The sequence below is a fragment of the Hevea brasiliensis genome, chromosome 4, assembly GCF_030052815.1.
Source record: "Hevea brasiliensis isolate MT/VB/25A 57/8 chromosome 4, ASM3005281v1, whole genome shotgun sequence".
In the NCBI taxonomy this organism is placed as follows: Eukaryota; Viridiplantae; Streptophyta; class Magnoliopsida; order Malpighiales; family Euphorbiaceae; genus Hevea; species Hevea brasiliensis.
The window spans coordinates 17,758,666-17,777,196 of record NC_079496.1 but is presented as its reverse complement, the minus strand read 5'-3'; the positions used below and the strand labels follow the sequence as shown (position 1 = coordinate 17,777,196).

General features: G+C 33.2%; 1 protein-coding gene across 2 annotated transcripts; it reads left to right on the top strand.

Annotated features, from left to right (window-relative positions):
• Positions 1-13,958: 13,958 nt before the first annotated feature.
• Positions 13,959-16,835, top strand: LOC110666279 (protein RICE SALT SENSITIVE 3). 2 transcript variants are annotated; one of them, XM_021826709.2, is made up of 7 exons: positions 13,959-14,450; positions 14,547-14,597; positions 15,080-15,208; positions 15,380-15,485; positions 15,682-15,723; positions 15,825-15,881; positions 15,996-16,835. In XM_021826709.2, the coding sequence occupies exons 1-7, from the start codon at positions 14,320-14,322 to the stop codon at positions 16,674-16,676; spliced, it is 1,197 nt and encodes a 398-aa protein (XP_021682401.2). In that variant the 5' UTR covers positions 13,959-14,319; the 3' UTR covers positions 16,677-16,835. The 2 variants fall into 2 exon arrangements, with proteins under 2 accessions (XP_021682401.2, XP_021682402.2); XM_021826710.2 differs by lacking the exons at positions 13,959-14,450; positions 14,547-14,597 and having other exon boundaries at positions 15,082-15,219.
• The last annotated feature ends 1,696 nt before the right edge of the window (positions 16,836-18,531 follow it).

Here is an 18,531-nt window from a genome sequence, read left to right as displayed (position 1 = left end):
CTTATTACACTTTGCTAAGTAAGTTGAGGCAGATCATCTTCTTCGAAACAATTAAGGTTCAAGGTATCTCGTTCCAACATGCTTGCTATACTCTCGTGGAATCCTAGAGGTTTGGGTAGTGCTTCTAAGAAAATATATCTTAGAAATCTCATCAATAAGCACAACATAGATATTGTTTTTGTCAATTAAGACAAAATGCTCAGACATCTCTTTCTATAGTTAGATGAGTTTTGGGTATGCGAACACTTGACTGGATTGCTATAGATGCGGTTAGACTGTTAAGTGGGCTACTGGTAACATGGAACAAAGAAGCTTTTTCTATCTAGAGAACTCAATCTTTCAATCAATGGATTTTGTTGCATGGTTCCTTTGTTTCTAATAACTTTGAGGCCATAATTGCTTTTGTTTATGGGCCTTGTTCGATCCAAGATCAACTCATGTTGTGGAATGAATTAACACATGTCCTTGAGTTAATTGATGGGCCTATACTTCTCATAGGGTACTTTAATCAAATTTTATCTATATCTAATAGACAAAGAGGCTGGTCATCCTCAGTGGGTATAAGACAATTTCAGTTTTTTGTGAATAACCTTTGTCTTCTTGATATTTCACTTAGTGGCATGCATTTTACCTAGAGGAATACGTCCTAAATGAGCCGCATTGATAGTGCATTGTCTTCACATCATTGGATTATTGTTTTTCCTAATCTCACTCTCATGGGCTTATCTAAAGGAGGCTTAGATCATAACCCCATCCTTCTCTCTTCAGATATCTCTAACTGGGGCCCAAGACCAATTCGATTTCTTGATACATGGTGGAGTTACCCGGGTTTTATAGATACTCTAAAATCTTGTTGGGATGAGGTTTCATTTTCTTCTGCGCTTCTAACCTTAAAGATGACAATGCTGAAACAACGACTCAATATTTGAAATGTTAACGTGTTTGGGAATGTAGAGGAAAAAAATCAAGGCTCTGAGCCAATCTATTGACCAATGGGAAATTACAGTAGAATCTCATGACCTCTCTCCTTCAGAACTGAACACCGTCTAACAATTAAAAGCTGATCTGCAAGCTTGGGTAGCCAGGAATGAAGGCATTTGGTGCTAGAAATCAAGGCTTACCTGGTGTAAGCTAAGAGATAAAAACACATGGTTCTTTCATATTTGTTGTGCCAATAGAAGAAGGAAGAACTTAATCTCTTCTATTATCGAAGATGGTCATACTTCCTCAGATATAACCTCCATTAAGCGAATCATCTTGAATCATTTCAAAGAGTGATTATGCAAACAATACCCTCCGGATTGCCAAAATGTAAATTTGAATTACAGAACAATCTCGCCTAAGGAAGCTTTGAATTTGGAAATTCCCTTCACCCTCGAAGAGATTAAGTCCATAGCATGGAGTTGTGACCCCTCCAAGGCACCACGACCGGATGGCGCAAACTTCTTCTTTTATAAGAATTCTTAGAACCTCATCGAAGATGATTTGGTTGCAATGTTTGATAATTTTTTCCTAAACTCCACCTTGCCCTTCAGACTTCACTCATCCTTCATGATGCTTATTCCTAAAGTGTAGTGAGCCTCTAAAGTTCAAGAGTTTAGGCCTATTTCCTTGATTCATGGGCTCTACAAAGTGGTGGCAAAGGTCTTGGTCAATAGGATCAAACCAATTATGTCAAAGATCATCAGCCCAAACCAGAGTGCCTTTATTAGTGAATGTCAAATTATTGACTGCATTCTTGCAGCCAATGAAGTAATTGATTACTATAAGAAATTAAACCAAAGCTGCTTTCTGTTCAAATTAGACTTTGAGAAGGCCTTTGATGCAGTAAAATGGAATCATATTGATAACACAATGCGATGTACAGGCTTTCGCACTAAATGGAGAAAGTGGATTCACACTTGCATCTCAAATGCTTGCATATCCATCCTAATTAATTTTGCTTCATCCTCATTGGGGTTTTGAAGCAGTTTGTTTCTTTGGAGTATTGCATCCTCTGTATTTCTTTCTCTCTTAATATATTTTGCTGATAAAAAAAAAAACATGGTATCCAACTCCAGTTTATTTTTCTAAAATGTATTGAATGAATCCTTTTGCCAAGTTAGAAACATGAACTCTACAGTATCACCAACATAGTACTTCTTAACATTCTCAATGTAGAAGTTATACAAATCCTTTGAGATATCATCAGAAAACATAAAGGGAATCTTATACACCAATCACCTTTGTGATCCTCCTTGCCCATTAACAAGTACTGAAGAATACATGGGAAACAAAATAAATGTCCATGTGAAGTTATTCGCGGGCACAGAGGATATTCTAAACCAATAGGACACTACATTGGACTTGGGGTTGCATACCTCATGCAGAATATATCACCCTGCCAATTTGCTTCATCCTCACTTATCAACAAATGCCAAGAACCCCATGTTACTCTTTTACATTCTATCAACCACCCGACATGCATCTTTCATCCTCCCATATTTTCCATACGTTCTAATCAATTTGTCATTCATTTCAATATCACCTGCTACCTACTAAAATGGGGAAATTCTAGCTTGGTATTATGACCCTAGGGATTATTGCTCACATTCACATTCTCATATTCACTAAATGTACTTGCCTTATCCTTATTTCCCATGACTTCTGGATACTGACAATGTAGCTTAGCAATCAACGTTTTGAGCTCGGTCACTATACATTTTAATTCAAAAACCATATTGGCTAAATTTTAACATGAATGAAGCATGAATATGATACCCAAGCTAACGGATCGATGGAGTATAATTATGAAAACATTTGTTTGCCATGAAAATTCTATCATTTTAGCTTATATATTCATATTTTATGCTCACATCTCAATAATACGACATATACATACACACAACAAAATGTTTCATGTCACGAACCAACCTATGGGCCGGACCGGCACTAGGACCTGGGCCAGCCTAAAGCCCCCAAGGCCCGTAGTAAGCCTAACTGTTCATTAACCCAACTCTAAGGCCCATTTGGGCCCAAATTCAAGAAATCAAACGGACAGAGTCCGGCCATAAAATGGACTTTCCAACGGGGAGTTTTCGGCTCATCCGACCTGTAAACACAATAAATACTCAATTGGGGAGCTCAGCTCACCCTCCACATACTCATCAGCATAAAAATAAATGGGAGCTCAGCTCCCTCATCCAATCCATCAAACATGCATAGAATATTAAGTTTACAGGTCCAAAATAATAATTTAGTTTACAGACCCAAATCAAATAAACATTTCTAACACATGCGGAAATTCTAGGAGTAAATAAAATTACACAAATATTGATAAACAACCTGTGAGGAAAGGAAGCAGGTTAACCTCAAAAATATCCTCCTGTGGCCTGGAAAAATATTGAACAGGAGTGAGCGTTCGACTCAGAGAGTAAAATATCAATTTTAACCATAATCTCTATAACTATCTAAAACTAATGCACCTTGTAGAGTGAAATGCAACATCAACATCATTTTCACATCATAACATCAAAAAGGTAATTTGGAGCACTCACGCACCCTGTAGCATCAATCATAACATATGGGAGCTGATCCCCTATACAGCTCTCTTAAATCCAACCTGCTGCCAGCGAAGAACTCAAGCCGGACTTTCGCTTAATAAACCAAATCGAGGGTCCCAGCGAAGAACTCAAGCCGTGACTACCCCTCGAAGGATCGGGTCCCAGCGAATAACTCAAGCCGTGACTACCCGTCCTATACATAGTCCACACCACATCACACGCACGCCAACGCACGCACACTGCTCCAAATTACCACAACAACATCATGGCACTTTAACAGTTATCAATGCATCATAAATCGTGCCTAGAGTTTAACTACATAAATATATGCATATAAGTGATGCATGGGCATGCTGAACATATAATAATATCGAAATTACAATTAAAATTAATATTTTACTCACGCACTTGACGACAATCACTGGCGGCCGGGCGGAGGAAGAAGGTCCCTTTACTCACCGACAATTTTATTTCAATCATTTAATAAATTTGACTCAATAAAAACAAACAAAAGACCAATACGTCCTAAGTCGTGCGAAAATCCACAGAGTTTCCCTATACCTAGGACCTACCCAACTCGCAAAATGGCTCAAAACACACTTCTATATTTACAATCCATATATCCACAGCTCAATCATATCACACTTCTCCCGGGCCCATCAAATAAATCAACCATCACAGTATGTAAAATTTCAATTTAGTCCTAATAATTAACAATTATTGCAAAAGCGCCCAAATAAGCTCTAAAAATTCTAAAACTTTGCCCCGCGGTCCTTAGCAATATTACTAAGCTATTGCAAAAAGAATCATAATTTTCTAAGCTACCACAAATATTTTATGGATTTTTAACCCTATTTAAGCACTAGAAAATTATGAAAAAGCAAGGTTCGGGTTTACCTTTGCCGATTCTGACTTTGGGAACGCGCTCGGGACGTCTAACAATGGGGGGCTAGCCAAAACCTCGGTCCAATTCGGAGACTTTTCCGGTAACGGGTCTGTCTGGCCGGAATTTCGCAGACCTGGTCAACTGTCGAATTTCCGCGAATCGAGGATACCTACACGAAGCCCATAACATGGGGGTTAGTACATAAATTTTTCAGAATTTTCTAAGCTCATTAAATGCTCGGAAAAACACTGCGAAGTTCCGTGGGACCCACCGAAAAAACGGTGTCGGAAAAATTTGAAATTTATGTCGCCGCGAAGCTCTCGACGAGTGGAGCGTGCTGGTACTCTCGGTTTTCTCGTGGGATTCACGGTTTACGAGAAATCTAGCCCAAAAGTCGAAATGGGCTAAAAACTTCCCGAGCAAAAATTGGACAAACCGCTCAATGGATTTCGGCGTTCTTGGTGTCTATGGAAAGCTCTCGCCGAGTAGATGATTTTAGACACAAGACCCGGTCCAATTGGTGGCCGGATCGACCGGATTTTGGCCGGGGAAGCTGAAACGCAGCGCTCGCGAGGGAGGGAATTCGCGCGTGGTTTCCGGCCGCTCAGCGGCCTACCGTCGGGAGGTCGGGTGGCGCGGCCTACTGGGTGGTGGGAGGTCGGCCTGGCCAGGAGGGAGGAGAGAGAAAAGAGAGAGAAAAGGAAGAGGGAACGACGCGCGCGGGGAAGAAAAAGGGAAGGGAGCCGGTCCGATTCGACCGGTCCGATCCGGTCCGGTTCGATTCGGCCGGTTCGATTCGAAATACAAAATTTTGAATTTTTTACTCTGCCTCGGGACCGAAAACGAGGTCCAAAAATTCTGAAAAAATTCCAGAAAACTTAGAAAAATACGTAGACTCCAAATATATTTTTAGTTTTGCCACGTGGTCTTTAAATTAATTTTTTAAAATCATCAAAGTTTATATTTTCGGAAAATCAAACCCGATTTTTAAAATCCGAAAAATCTCAAAAAAATTCCTAAAATTTAAATAAAATTAAAATACCAAAAATGCTCATAAAATTTAAATTTTTGGGGTGTTACATTTCAATTTTGAATATTTCATTGATTATTGGCAATACTAAAAATGTCCTTGAAATCAATGAAATCTGGTAGTGCGACTTGTTTCTCTATTGATATTTGATAGTTTAATTTCTTCAACGGCCACAAAGGTAACAAGTTCCCGCAAGAATAGTATTGCAGAAGGTTTCTTTGGTCATCCAAAATAAAAAATGATCAATTACTACATGGAAGATTATTCTGCTATACCTAGATCATTTCTTAACATAAAATTTTAATTGTTTATATTTATATATTTTTTTTCTCTTATGAGAAGATTATGTTGTGCCCATCTTATAAATCTTATTAATGAATTCCAAATCTTATTTAAAAAAAAAATCCTTGAAATTTTGCATCAACAAGCTTTAGTTTCAATAACAAAATTTTGAATTTATATTATTTTGCTATTGTAAAATTAGTAGGATTAAATTGCATGTCTTAAAATAAGAGACTAAAATATTATTAATGTAAAATCATTTTTTCTAAAAGAATAACTGAATAATTGAAATACAAATTTGTTGTAGGTGTAATACCCCCATATTAAGTAGTCTATACATTTTACTATTTCGGTGACTAGTGTCTATCCGGACAGTCAGGATGTCTAGAACTATGTCTATGTTATCTAGAAAAGTCATGAATAAAAATTAATAGAAATTATATGAAGGTGAAATATAAATAAGAAAAATAAAGCATAAAAGGTTAAATGAGCTGAAGTCTCGACGATGGGTAATCGAACCGGAAAGTGACTGCGAGCTCATTTGCTACCCTAAATTCGTGTGGGACCCTATGACACTTCAGGCTTAAGGATAATTGCGAAGTTAATGGTAATGTGAAACCACAGAAAAGAATAAAGAATAAGTTCAAACAATTGAAACAGACTTTAGGAAGCAACTCAGTACTATTGAAGAAACTGATCAGACCGATAAGGGGCAATATGGTTAATTCACCCTTAGAAGTGACTCTTGGCCTAAATGTCCATTAAAATGCAGGAAATTAAAATTATGAAAAATAGATTAAAAGTAAAGAAAAAAGGAAAAGAAAAATTTAAAAATTAAAATGATTATGACATCATGTATAAGTAAGCATGACACTATAAAAACTTATTATTTAATTTAATTATTTTGGGATAAGTGTAAAAGGATAATTTACAAATTAAAAACAAAAAAAAATTTAGTCTTCTTCCTTAGTTGAGTCGTCCCATTCTCTCTCTCTCTCACCATTTCTCTCAAAACCTCCATTGATAACCATTTGAAGCTTACAAAACCTTAATTTTTCTTCATAATTCTCACAATTCCCAACATTAATTCTTGAAATTACACCTTAGGGTTGAATATTGAAAGTGAAAGAAAGGAGAAAAGTAAAGATTAGAAGAGTGAGGAAAAGCTCCAATAAAGGTAAGTGATTCCAAGCTTTTCTTTTTGTATAATTAGTTGAGTTTAAGTTGAATAAGTGGAAATTAATGAAGAAATGAAGGACATTTTCCATGAACCCTAAAATTAATTTTCAGCCAGCCATGGGATTTAAGGGTTTTGGTGTGTTCAATTTAAATTGAACATGGAATTGAACCTAAAGGAACTAATATGTATGATTGATGGGGTGAAATTGCGTGGATTAGTAAGATGGCAAATTAGAGTTTATGGAAATTAGGGGAAATTGGGGATTTTTGAGAATTCTTTACCAATTAATGTGTATAATGCTTAATTTTGATTAATTAGTGTGCTTATAAGTATAAATTGATGAATGGAATTGAGATAAATTGTGGATGGTGAATGGCTAAATTCTAGACCAATGAGTCCAGCAAGTTTAGATGGTTATAAGTTGAATTGTGTTGCTCCAATTGGTGTAAGGCCAATTGAAGATGAAATTAAGGTCATAATGCTACATTTTTTATGAAGAAACTTTACCAAAAAACTGACCATAAGTGGGTCTAAAATTGGGTTGAATCCGGAATTGGTGCCCTGATTCTAGGCAGAATTGACTAAATGAACAGTACATGTTCAAATGGTTATAACTTTGTGTAGAGAAGTCCAAATGACCTGATTTTTAAACTATTGGAAAGCTTAGACATAGTAGAACAACTTTTATGAAGAATAGAAACCCAAATTATAACCATAACCTAGTCAAATTACTAACCAAAATTAGGTCACCAAAACTGCCAGAACCAAAAACTTACCCAAAAATCTGGAATTGATCAATCTGGCCAGTTATGGTAAAAATGTCATAACTTGAGCTAAAAAACTCCAAATGGAGTAATTCAAAAAGAGAATTAAACTAGACACATTATGGAACAACTTTGATGAAGAAAGTTTAGCCAAATTTCTACTGTAAATTGGTCCACTGGAACAGTAAACCTAAGTGGTTAAATCTGAAATTTTGAAATTTTATCTAATAGACCTTGAATTGTAATTGGCAACCAATGCCAATAAATTTGTGACCCAAAATGTGGTATGACCATATGTTTAGAAATTATATACCAATTAATTATGAAAAAGAAAAAAATTTGCATGAATAGTAATATGAATAGTAACCACAATATTATCAAATACAAAGAATTGAACCTTTAGGATAACTTATAAGTAAAATTTGGTATGCAAAATTTAATGGTTGGATTAATTAGTAGAAATGAATTGGATGAGTATTGAAACACTTTAAATTATATGTTTTAGCTGGAAAGGAGCCTTCAAGGAAGGAGGAAGAGTAGACTAAGTCAAAGCAACCTAAAAGGTTTATGCATAATAAATTTAAAATTCTTTGTTTCTACTTGACAATTCTTGAAATAAATGTTGTTAATAATTTTGATTGTTATGACTTTGAAAATTTTATTTGAAAAATAGTGTGTTGCCTACTTTGTAAATGAAAAATTTGGAATGAAATATGATTTGTGAATTGTATGAAATATTTGAATGATTTGATTTTGAATTGGACTTTGAAATCATACTTGGCATGACAATATTATTGTATTTCTCCTCCATCTATGGAGTTAAGATTGAATATATTCTTCCCTCTCTGGCTTGCCAGTTTGAGGTTGAGATAGGATGAGTACTTATATAGCTAGCTAGCCACCTCCCTCATTGATTTCGATTAGTGAGATTGTAGATTGCTTTATTGTGGTGTACAAAATGGCATTGATCGTGAAATTTTGTGTTATGACATAAGTTGTGTATTAATTGGCAACACCATTGTTTACAATTTCTTTTGATAAATTGTTATTAAAAATCTTGATATCAACTTTGTGAATTGTGATTGTGAAAATTTTTAAATTCTTATTATCAATGAATGATTATATTTTTGATGATTTTATAAATTATTATTGTGCATCACTGAGTAAATTGCTCAACGATGGCTTCTTCTTGCTGTCGCAAATAAAGAGAAAAATAAAGCAACAGAGTGACCTGCTATAGTTGCAGTTGTAACACCACTTTGGGATCTTTTAATGGTATAATATTTTATACTCTTGTAAATTTCTTTTAATGTAAATTATTGTTTATATGTATTTATAGTACTAGTTGAGCAGTTGTACAATCAAAATTGCAATATTAATATTTTGTTCTCTTTCTAGAATTGCAAAGTTTTGTATTTGAGTTGAATCGAATGTAATGCTATTAAAATTGCTTGAAATTGTGTTGATTGACTTGGATCGTGTTGACTATAAATGGAGTTGTGGGTATTATAAGCATATTGGAAGTATTTTAACAGGTTTTGAAGAACTGTTTTCTCAATTTATAGCCGACATTCTGCCGAAATTTCTATAAAATTTTCGAAATATTAAATTAATCAAAATTTGAGTTCATAACATAAACTTCAATTAAAGGATTTTAATAATTATTTAAAATTACCTACTATTTTAAAATGGATGGAAATTGGTTTAAAATTTATTGTAGTATATTTAGTGGATTATTGGTAGACGAAATTCGATAATTCATTAGGTATACTATAGGATCATGTTATGCCTTACAGAGGGGTAAGACGTGACAGTAAGATTTTCTAAAATTTTAATAGGTAAATCTACTAAACAAATTACGTGGGACCCTTACATTTAATAGGTAAATTCAATATATATTTTGTGTTTTAAATCTATAATAAATCAAATTTAAATAAGAAAAACCCTTAATGGATATCTAGTGTTTAGTTTATTTTCCAAAACCATCTTTGATTAATTAAAATAGGTTAACAATAAGATAATTTAGTTTGCAAAAATGATAGGATTTTTGAACCCCACAAGGCAAATGGCAATTAAAAATGAAAATTTTATTCATATTAATTGAGAATTATGGTTATTAAATTCAAATTAAGAAGAAATTAGGACTCAAAAATAGAAGCTGCTAGAATTTTTTTTTTTTATCAATCTGTACTATACTATAAGTTAATGAAGTAGATTAAAAAAAAAATAAATTGTACAAAAATTAAAGTTCTGGGAAAGTAGATGCAACAAATTTATTAGAAGTTGTACTAAAATTTACGTTTTGGATGGCATCAAATTTATTAAATGTACTAAAGTTTAAGCTTTGGTAATTAATTTCAAGTCAAGCGAAAGAATAGAAAGTCAATATTGTTTTCTTTATCTCTCAAATATAGGAATAGATTATTATGGGGCTGGAATTTATTAAAAAAAATAATATATTTTTCTGGTAAATTTATTAAGTCTCATCTTCTAAACTCACTTTTTCTTCCTCCCTCTAGCTTTGAGATTTCATGTAAGATAATTTATATAGAATGATAAACTAATAGTGTGTAAAAATATAGAAATGAGTGGATCCCACGATATCATACCTTCTAAATAATTTTTTTTAAAATAAAAATTATATATATATATATATGTCAATCTATAATAGGCTTGCCATTCTATATAATTTCCTTACACAAAATCACAATATTATTTTCCCTTTTATTACTATCTATCTTAAAAAATTTTTATCTAAATCTGATTTATTATGTACTAAAAATTTAAATATATAAGATTTATATATTTAATAAATAAGTTTCATCATACATTTTATATCTTAAATCTCCTTCTCTCTCTCTCTCTCTCTCTCTCCATGTCCTATTACTCTCCTCACATCCTTCTCAATTTCTCTTTTTAACTGTCACTCTCTTTATGTCTTTTCTCTCTCTACACTATTACTATATTTATATTCTTAGTATAATTATAATAAAATATATAAATAAATGAATTGATATAAAGTGTATACATTTGCATCAAAAAACGATAAACTTACAGAATAAATGAATTGATATGATGAGTGTATAGAGTGCAAGTAAGAAACTAAGAATATTTATTATTTATAATACAATGAAAAGTATGATACATGAATTCTATGATATATCATATCATAAAAATACTAAAATTTACAGATAATATAATTAACGAATTAAAATTAATAAAATTTTTTAGAAAATAACATTATTTCATTAGGTGTTACAAATTCATTAATTTAGCTTATCTATAAACTTAATATTTGGCTCATAAATTATTTGTATATGTATTTTATTATAATTTATTATTTTAATAAATATATATATATTTATTTATTAAGTATATTAATTTTTTTATGATTATATAAATTAGTCTCCTAGTAATTGTTAACGAATATTATAATTTTATATGGGGTATATATTTAATGAATTAGTATGTGAAATTTTATAATTTCTTTATTTTTTTATAATCTTTGAATTTTTATTTGTTATTATATTTTTTTCCAATTTTTGAATATGAGTTCGATACTTTTTTTTTGAATTTTTAGTAAAAATATAAAAACAATTGGATTTAGTAGATTCAAGTAATATGTGAATAATAATTCATTTATAATAAATAATAACAATAGAATTTAATTAGATTTAGCATAAATTTAAATAATATTGTTATATGAGGTCAAATTTGAATAATTTTTTTTTTTATCAAAAGTAGAAATATCATTGATTAAAAATAGGAAAACAGCACCCCTGAGGGGTGAGATGGGATGGCAAGGGTCATTTCTCTCTTATCCTGTGATCTCGAGCACTTTTAAAACTTGGGAATGAGCGTTTTGTCCCCTTTGTGGGTCTGCTCGATACTAATCTGGAAGTCAGGCCAGTGAGTTTCGGATCCCGAGTGATTTCAACCCAAAAAAAAGGACAAATAGCCAAATACAAGCATAATTCATACAAGCCCATGGCTCAAATCAAAGACAATCCTAACTCTACTTTGCAACTAAAGCTCATTAACCCCAAGGCCTCTTCAACCAACAAACCCTAAGGCACCCGAATCTTGTGACCCTTAAGGGATTCGATGGAAGCTACCATCTAGGTTGCTATTATAACTACTTAATAAGCTCCAAGCAATCACCAAGCTAGAAGATGATCTCCTAGCAAATCATCGCCATGGAGGCAAGAAGACAAATCTAAAACTACAAAATAATTGCAAAAAGGAGAAGGTACCCACATTAAAGCAAAACAGAGGCCATGGAACTCATAAACAGACCAAAGGATGGTTTAAAAGGGAAGCCACCAACCACCTTGACAAAGAATAGTGGGTGATAATGACTATGCACTTTATCATCCCATTCGTGTCCTACCCACCGAACAACACCTTAAAAACAACACTACTCTCACACCTCTAGCTTGACAGATGATGGTACACAGCAGATCTATGCCTGGCGGCAGCTTCCTCCTCACTATTTAGCACAAAACCCTTGACTAGCTACTCGATCTGCAACATCACAAACAAAAAAAGATCCCAAAACTATTTGCACCCCAAGTGATGGTGGGGAAGGTGAAACCCGTGGTTGGCCAAGGATGAAAGCTTTCCCTTGTTTGGGATGGGCAAGGGAAGGCCATAGAGGACCGGCAAGAGACTCCTTCAAGCAAAAATCTGACGTCAAAATGAAAGGAAATTCTCTTTCTAAAAACTTAGAGAGAGAGAAGATAATTGCATAGCATTATGCAAAACTAAGTTAACAGACAAGAAAAAAAGAATCCTAACCCAAGAAGCACCACCCTAAACTAAGAATTCCCAACAAGAAAAAAAAATTGCCCTTGGCAACAAATCAAAGCCAATTTTTCTACCCCACCCGCGCTTTTCTTGTGTGTTGATGGTGGAGGTCGCCGGGTTGGAAATTAGAATTTAATTAATAAGGTTTTTGGTTTAGCTGAATACAGTTGGTAGTTGATATACATCCAAACAGCTAAACCTAGGTGTTTGATAAAATTTTAGAAAACATAATAATTAGATGACAGACAGCAACAACTGATAGGATGTCTATCAGCTGTTTTTTATATTAGCTCTAATTACATAGTTGTTCATGAATAGGTGTATAATATTTTCATTGTTTGACAAAAGTAACCCTTACTCATTCATCCAATAAAACTTAAGATGTTCAAATCTATATTCAAATTTTTAGATATTAAAAAAAATAATTATATTTTTGGAATGAGTTTAACGATACATACTTCAAATATAATTTATAAATATAAAAATTTATTCTTCTTTGATACCTTAAACACTGCAACATGCGAATCTACAACAATGATTTTAAATTTTATTAATAAATGTTATTTACTACTATTTTAAATTTAAATTATATATATTTTAAGTGCATTTAAATAATGAATTATTTTATAATTATATTTTTTATTATTTAATTTTTATATATTTATATAATAAATAATATGATATAATAAATCAATAAGTATATATTTATTTTAATAATAAATAAATAATATGATATAGTAAATTAATAATTATATGTTTATTTTAATAAAAAAATATATGTTAGTAATAAATTAATAATAATAATAATAATCGATTTTAATAGTAAAATAAAAATATTTTATATACCCTTATTAGTCATTTTACTTATCAATAGTAATAATTATACATAATTTTATCAAATACTTAACATAAATAAATTATTATCAATTATTTATGAATTAATTATGTATTTATACCAAACAAGTCAAAAAATTAATTTAATTTCATTTGACTAAATTTTGAATTAAAATTAAAATATTCTTTTTAATTTCTTTTAAAAAATTAACTATTAATAAAAATGAAAATCGATATCAAAACTAAAATTAAAGAGATCATTAGATCAATATCAATTTTCCTAAGTATGAAACTGAAATTATCAGTTTTGGCTTAAGTCAGGGTGAGGGAAAGAAGATAAATAATGCCTATATTGAAATTGAAGTGTCAAAATTGTTTTTTTTTTTAAATATTATTTTAAATATTATTAAAAAATTATTTTATTATTTAATATTATTAAAATTAAAATTTATTAAATTTAATTTTAAATTATATTTTAATACTCTTTAATTAATATATTAAAAAAAAAACTATTCTCAATGACTTGAATGCCACCCTTCTCTCTCTTTCTTTCCCTCTTTTTAATTCTCCTCTCCTTGATCAAGAATTAAGATCACTTGTGGACAAACAAAGGGAATAGGAGAGAGAACATGAAAAGGTCCATTTACCTTCGTGGTTGATAAAGAAAATTCATTACAGAAAGTAACATATAAGCATATATAAATATATAGGATGATGACGAGGCAACTGGGTTAGAATTATAATAATATAAAGAAAGATAGGAGCGGTTGCAGTGTGAATTGTGATTTAAAGGCGTCAAGAGAAATAGAAACAGAGTTCTTTTAGAAAAGAAAACAAAGAAGGAAAACTTCTGAAGGGGTTTCTTAGGATAATTGTCAAGTGCGAAGTATAAGTTTTAAGGGCTAAATTTAGATGCAAAGGAAAGAATATACAGATAATTTATACATACATATAGACAGACCCAAAGGAAGACTTTTGGAGAGAGAGAGAGAGAGATGGTGGGCTCAGGAGGAGCAGATAGGAGCAAAGAAGCTGTTGGGATGATGGCCCTTCATGAGGCCCTTAGAAGCGTCTGTCTCAACTCAGACTGGACTTACTCTGTCTTCTGGACTATCCGTCCTCGCCCGTACTCTCTCTGTGAAACCTTCACTTTTTAATCTGCATCTGCCTTTGATTTGAGATCTTTCCTTGAATGGGTTCTCATATTTTTCTTATTTTGCAGAAGAGTCAGAGGTGGTAATGGTTGCAAGGTTGGAGACGATAATGGGAGCTTGTGAGTATGCTTGTTTATTTGTTTGTTTGTTTCTCTACTTTTGTCTTATATCTTCTATTTCGTCACGGAGAAAACAGAGCAAAATGGGGGAAGAAACTGTAATTTAACTATAATAACTTGCAATTCTCTTGGCTTTTGAGGGTAAAAGATTTTACTCATGTTACAGCTTTTCTGCTTCTTTCCTTTCTCTAGTCGTTTCTCAGTTGACGAACAGAGCAGTACTAGCTTTTGCCTCCCTCTCGTAATAGGGTAAAAACGTAGGAAAAGAAACAGTGACCATTCAATTATTGCAAATGTTTTCATGGACATAATGAGTATGTAAACGGTAACGAGAAATGGGTTTTTGGTAATTAGTGATATGGAAGTTTCTATTTTTCAAACAATTTTTTTTCTCTTCTTAGTTTGATAAGGATTTGTTGAACTGATACACACACAACACAGGCACACATATAATTAATAAAGCTTTGTGAAATTTTGTGAAGGATGTTAATGTGGGAAGATGGTTTTTGCTGGGGAAGAGGAGGAGATGGTCTGGAAGAGATTGATGGAGAAGATCCTGTCAGGAAAGCTTTCAGCAAAATGTCTATCCAGTTATATAATTATGGAGAAGGGTGGGTGCTGGGTAGGTGTTATTGTTTTGGTTTCAGTTCTCTCTCTCTCTCTCTCTCTCTCTCTCTCTCTCTATGGAAGCTTTGTAGGAAAGTGGTTAAGGTGTGAAAAAGATGTTAATAATTGAAGCCTTGCATTTTGCATTTTTTTTTTATTTAATTTCCTTTGTGCAGGTTAATGGGAAAAGTTGCTTCAGATAAGTGTCATAAATGGGTTTTCAAAGAACCTTCTGAATGTGAACCTAACATCTCCAACTACTGGCAGAGTTCTTTTGATGCTGTATGGAACATAACTTTCAAATCTAATTTTTCTTCACCTAAGTAATACTGGTATTTGAGTTGTATTCAACTTTAGGGAAAAAAAAAAAGAAGATCTGCAAATTAATTGTGCTACATTATTGGGTATACTTATTGGATGGTCGGAACCTTATTTATGATTTGATAGTAACTTTCCCAAATTATGCTATTAATTGCAGCTTCCTCCAGAATGGACTGATCAGTTTGAGTCTGGCATTCAGGTCAGTGCCCATATGGCCAATCTCATTGTTGTTAGTGTTGTCCTTTTTCTTCACTCCTTTCTAGTGGTAATATTTTTCCTCAACACTTTTATGTCTACTAGACCATTGCTGTCATTCAAGCTGGCCATGGACTTCTACAACTGGGTTCTTGCAAGATTGTGAGTTACAGTATTTGTTTCAATTGTTTGCATATCGTTCAATATGCTCAAGAACCATTAGTTAGTTAGTTGCATGGTCAAGTAGAATCTCACCAATACATTGTCTATTTTCAGATACCTGAAGACCTTCATTTTGTGCTAAGAATGAGGCATACCTTTGAATCTTTAGGTTACCAATCTGGTTTCTACCTTTCCCAGCTCTTTTCCTCAACCCAAAATACTTCTGCATCTTCAATTCCTTCTAAGCAATCTGTCATTCCAACCTGCCTACCTCCACCTCTCTTCAACAGGGGTCAAATGCCACTCCCATCTGCAGCTTCTATGCTTTCTTCGCCAAATTTTCAAAACCCAGCAGCTAGACTTGGATTTCCACAAGCCAAAGATGAGCCCCATATGTTCATCCTTCCTCATTCAGCAGAAACCCGAATGGAAGAAATGATAGGAGAGCCTGAAAATGACATTAAATGGCCTAATGGGTTGTCTCTCTTCAATGCTTTAACCGGAAGAACTAATGATGCCAAGCTTTTGTTTAACCCTGAGGGCTTGGGGAACAAAGCAGACCAAAACCACCATAGTGCAAGCAGTGCAAATCCCAACGAGTTCTTGAGCTTGGACAGCCATCCAGATAGTGCACGAAAAATGGAAAACAAGTTCGAAAGGAGCTTTACTTTGCCTGCAAGAATGGCCACATTGTCTTCTTCCACTTCAATTGATCACCATCAGCAACAACCTGCTGAGTACAGGAATTCCGAAGCAGGGATGTATACGGATGTCATGGAGACTTTCTTGGAGTGAAATCTACAGAAGGCCTGTATTAGAGCGAGAAAGGGTGAGGAAGTTGTATCTAGGAAAAAGCTTTTGTGAACTTTTGCTACTGGGATTCTTGTGTTTGTTTTCATGTTCTTCAAGTACATTGTGTTCCTTTTATCAGTTTAGTACTGAACTTTTTGATCATTTGTTGTAGTTGATCCTAACATAAGTTTTTCCTCTCAAATCATTTAGGATTGCATAGGGCAGGTTTAGTTGTCAATTCTCCCTCTACCTCCGCCGTTCTTCAAGATCTAAAATGCCCCAGCAATCCATCCATCGACACCCATGGCAATCCCTCCAAGCAAAACTCTTCCATCGATGTCCAATAGAAGAAATTTGCCCAAGTAACAGTCATCGTATGCTCACAATCGAAGAGATAGAGAACAACAAAGATCAGAAAAGGTAGCCAAAATACTTTCAACCAATATTCCGAGGAATTGAGAAATTGAGAAATTGTGAAATTCGAATTCCTTGCTACATAAAGTACAAATCTGTCAAGCTTCCATACTGAAATTTGAGAGAATTGTGAGATTGAGTGATTTCAAGAGTCAAATTGCAAGGACAAAATTTAGGAATTTTGAAGATGCATCAACTCTAGAAAATTTAAGCAAAGGAAAACAAAAAGAAAGCTCAAGATCCAGTTGGATCTTGGTTCATTGGGGAGTAAGGGGGTGATCATCATTGGGTCAAAATTAAAACACTCCTTACAGTGAAAAAAGTTGGCCAAGTAAATATAGAAGGAATGGAGGCAAACTTGAGAATAGAGGCAAAATCAAGGACATGAAAATTAAAAAAACAAACGTACTACCGAGGAAGGGAACACCCGGAAGAACAATCAACAGATGTGATGGGTCATTCTAGGCCAAGCTATCCCACGAAAATCAGCAGCTAACAAATCAACAAACTTCCCTAGGAGGGTCGCGCAAAATATGAAAACCAAGCTCAGATCAATTCACTTTCAAGTTAGCCAAACGGTCAGCCATCACGATAGCAATGCCTTGAGGAGACACCTTATGCCCGATTAAACAACTGACGGCATTGACACAACAAATTGGCAAACCTAATATAATATTCGACCCATCATTCCCAGAAACCAAGCATAAAGAAGCTTGTGAGTCAACCTCCTCCTAAACCTGCCGAAAGCCCAGATTCCAAGCCAACTCCAGCCCATGAACCAGCGCTTGAAGCTCCGCTTGCATGGCACCTCAACCAGCCCCGCTTGGCGCTTTCACATCAGATTGCTTTCTACATTGGATAAATTATTTTATTTTAAAATAATTTTCATGCATAAATTTCTCTATTCGCTAACATTTTTTATTGGGATTTTACAGTGTAATTTAAAAATAAAAAATTTAATTCATTTGATTTTAATTAATTAAACTCATTTATAAGAAGGAACTGTGGCAACACTATAATTAATTATATACTTTTGAATTTGCCAAAAGTATATGTCTATGTATGGCTTTGCAAATCTAACAACACACACCCATCAAATTATCCACTAATTGTAGGATATTTTACAGCACTCAGTTAATTAAACAGAGCTACTATATATTATTCTCGTAGATCTACACTTTTTAATTTAAATAAAATTTTAAATTCAAAATTTTCTTTTCTTTTACATTATTTTTTCTTTATAAATTTTTAATCTTTCACAAAAAAAAATTGCCCTTCTATATCTATATATATAATAATAATAATAATAATAATAATAATAATAATAATAATAATAATAATACAACGCTCAACAAAGGCTCTCACTCACTCATAATTAATGATTTTTTCACATGACAAATCATGCCAAAATCATTCCACAAACCATTAATAATGTCTTTTGTCT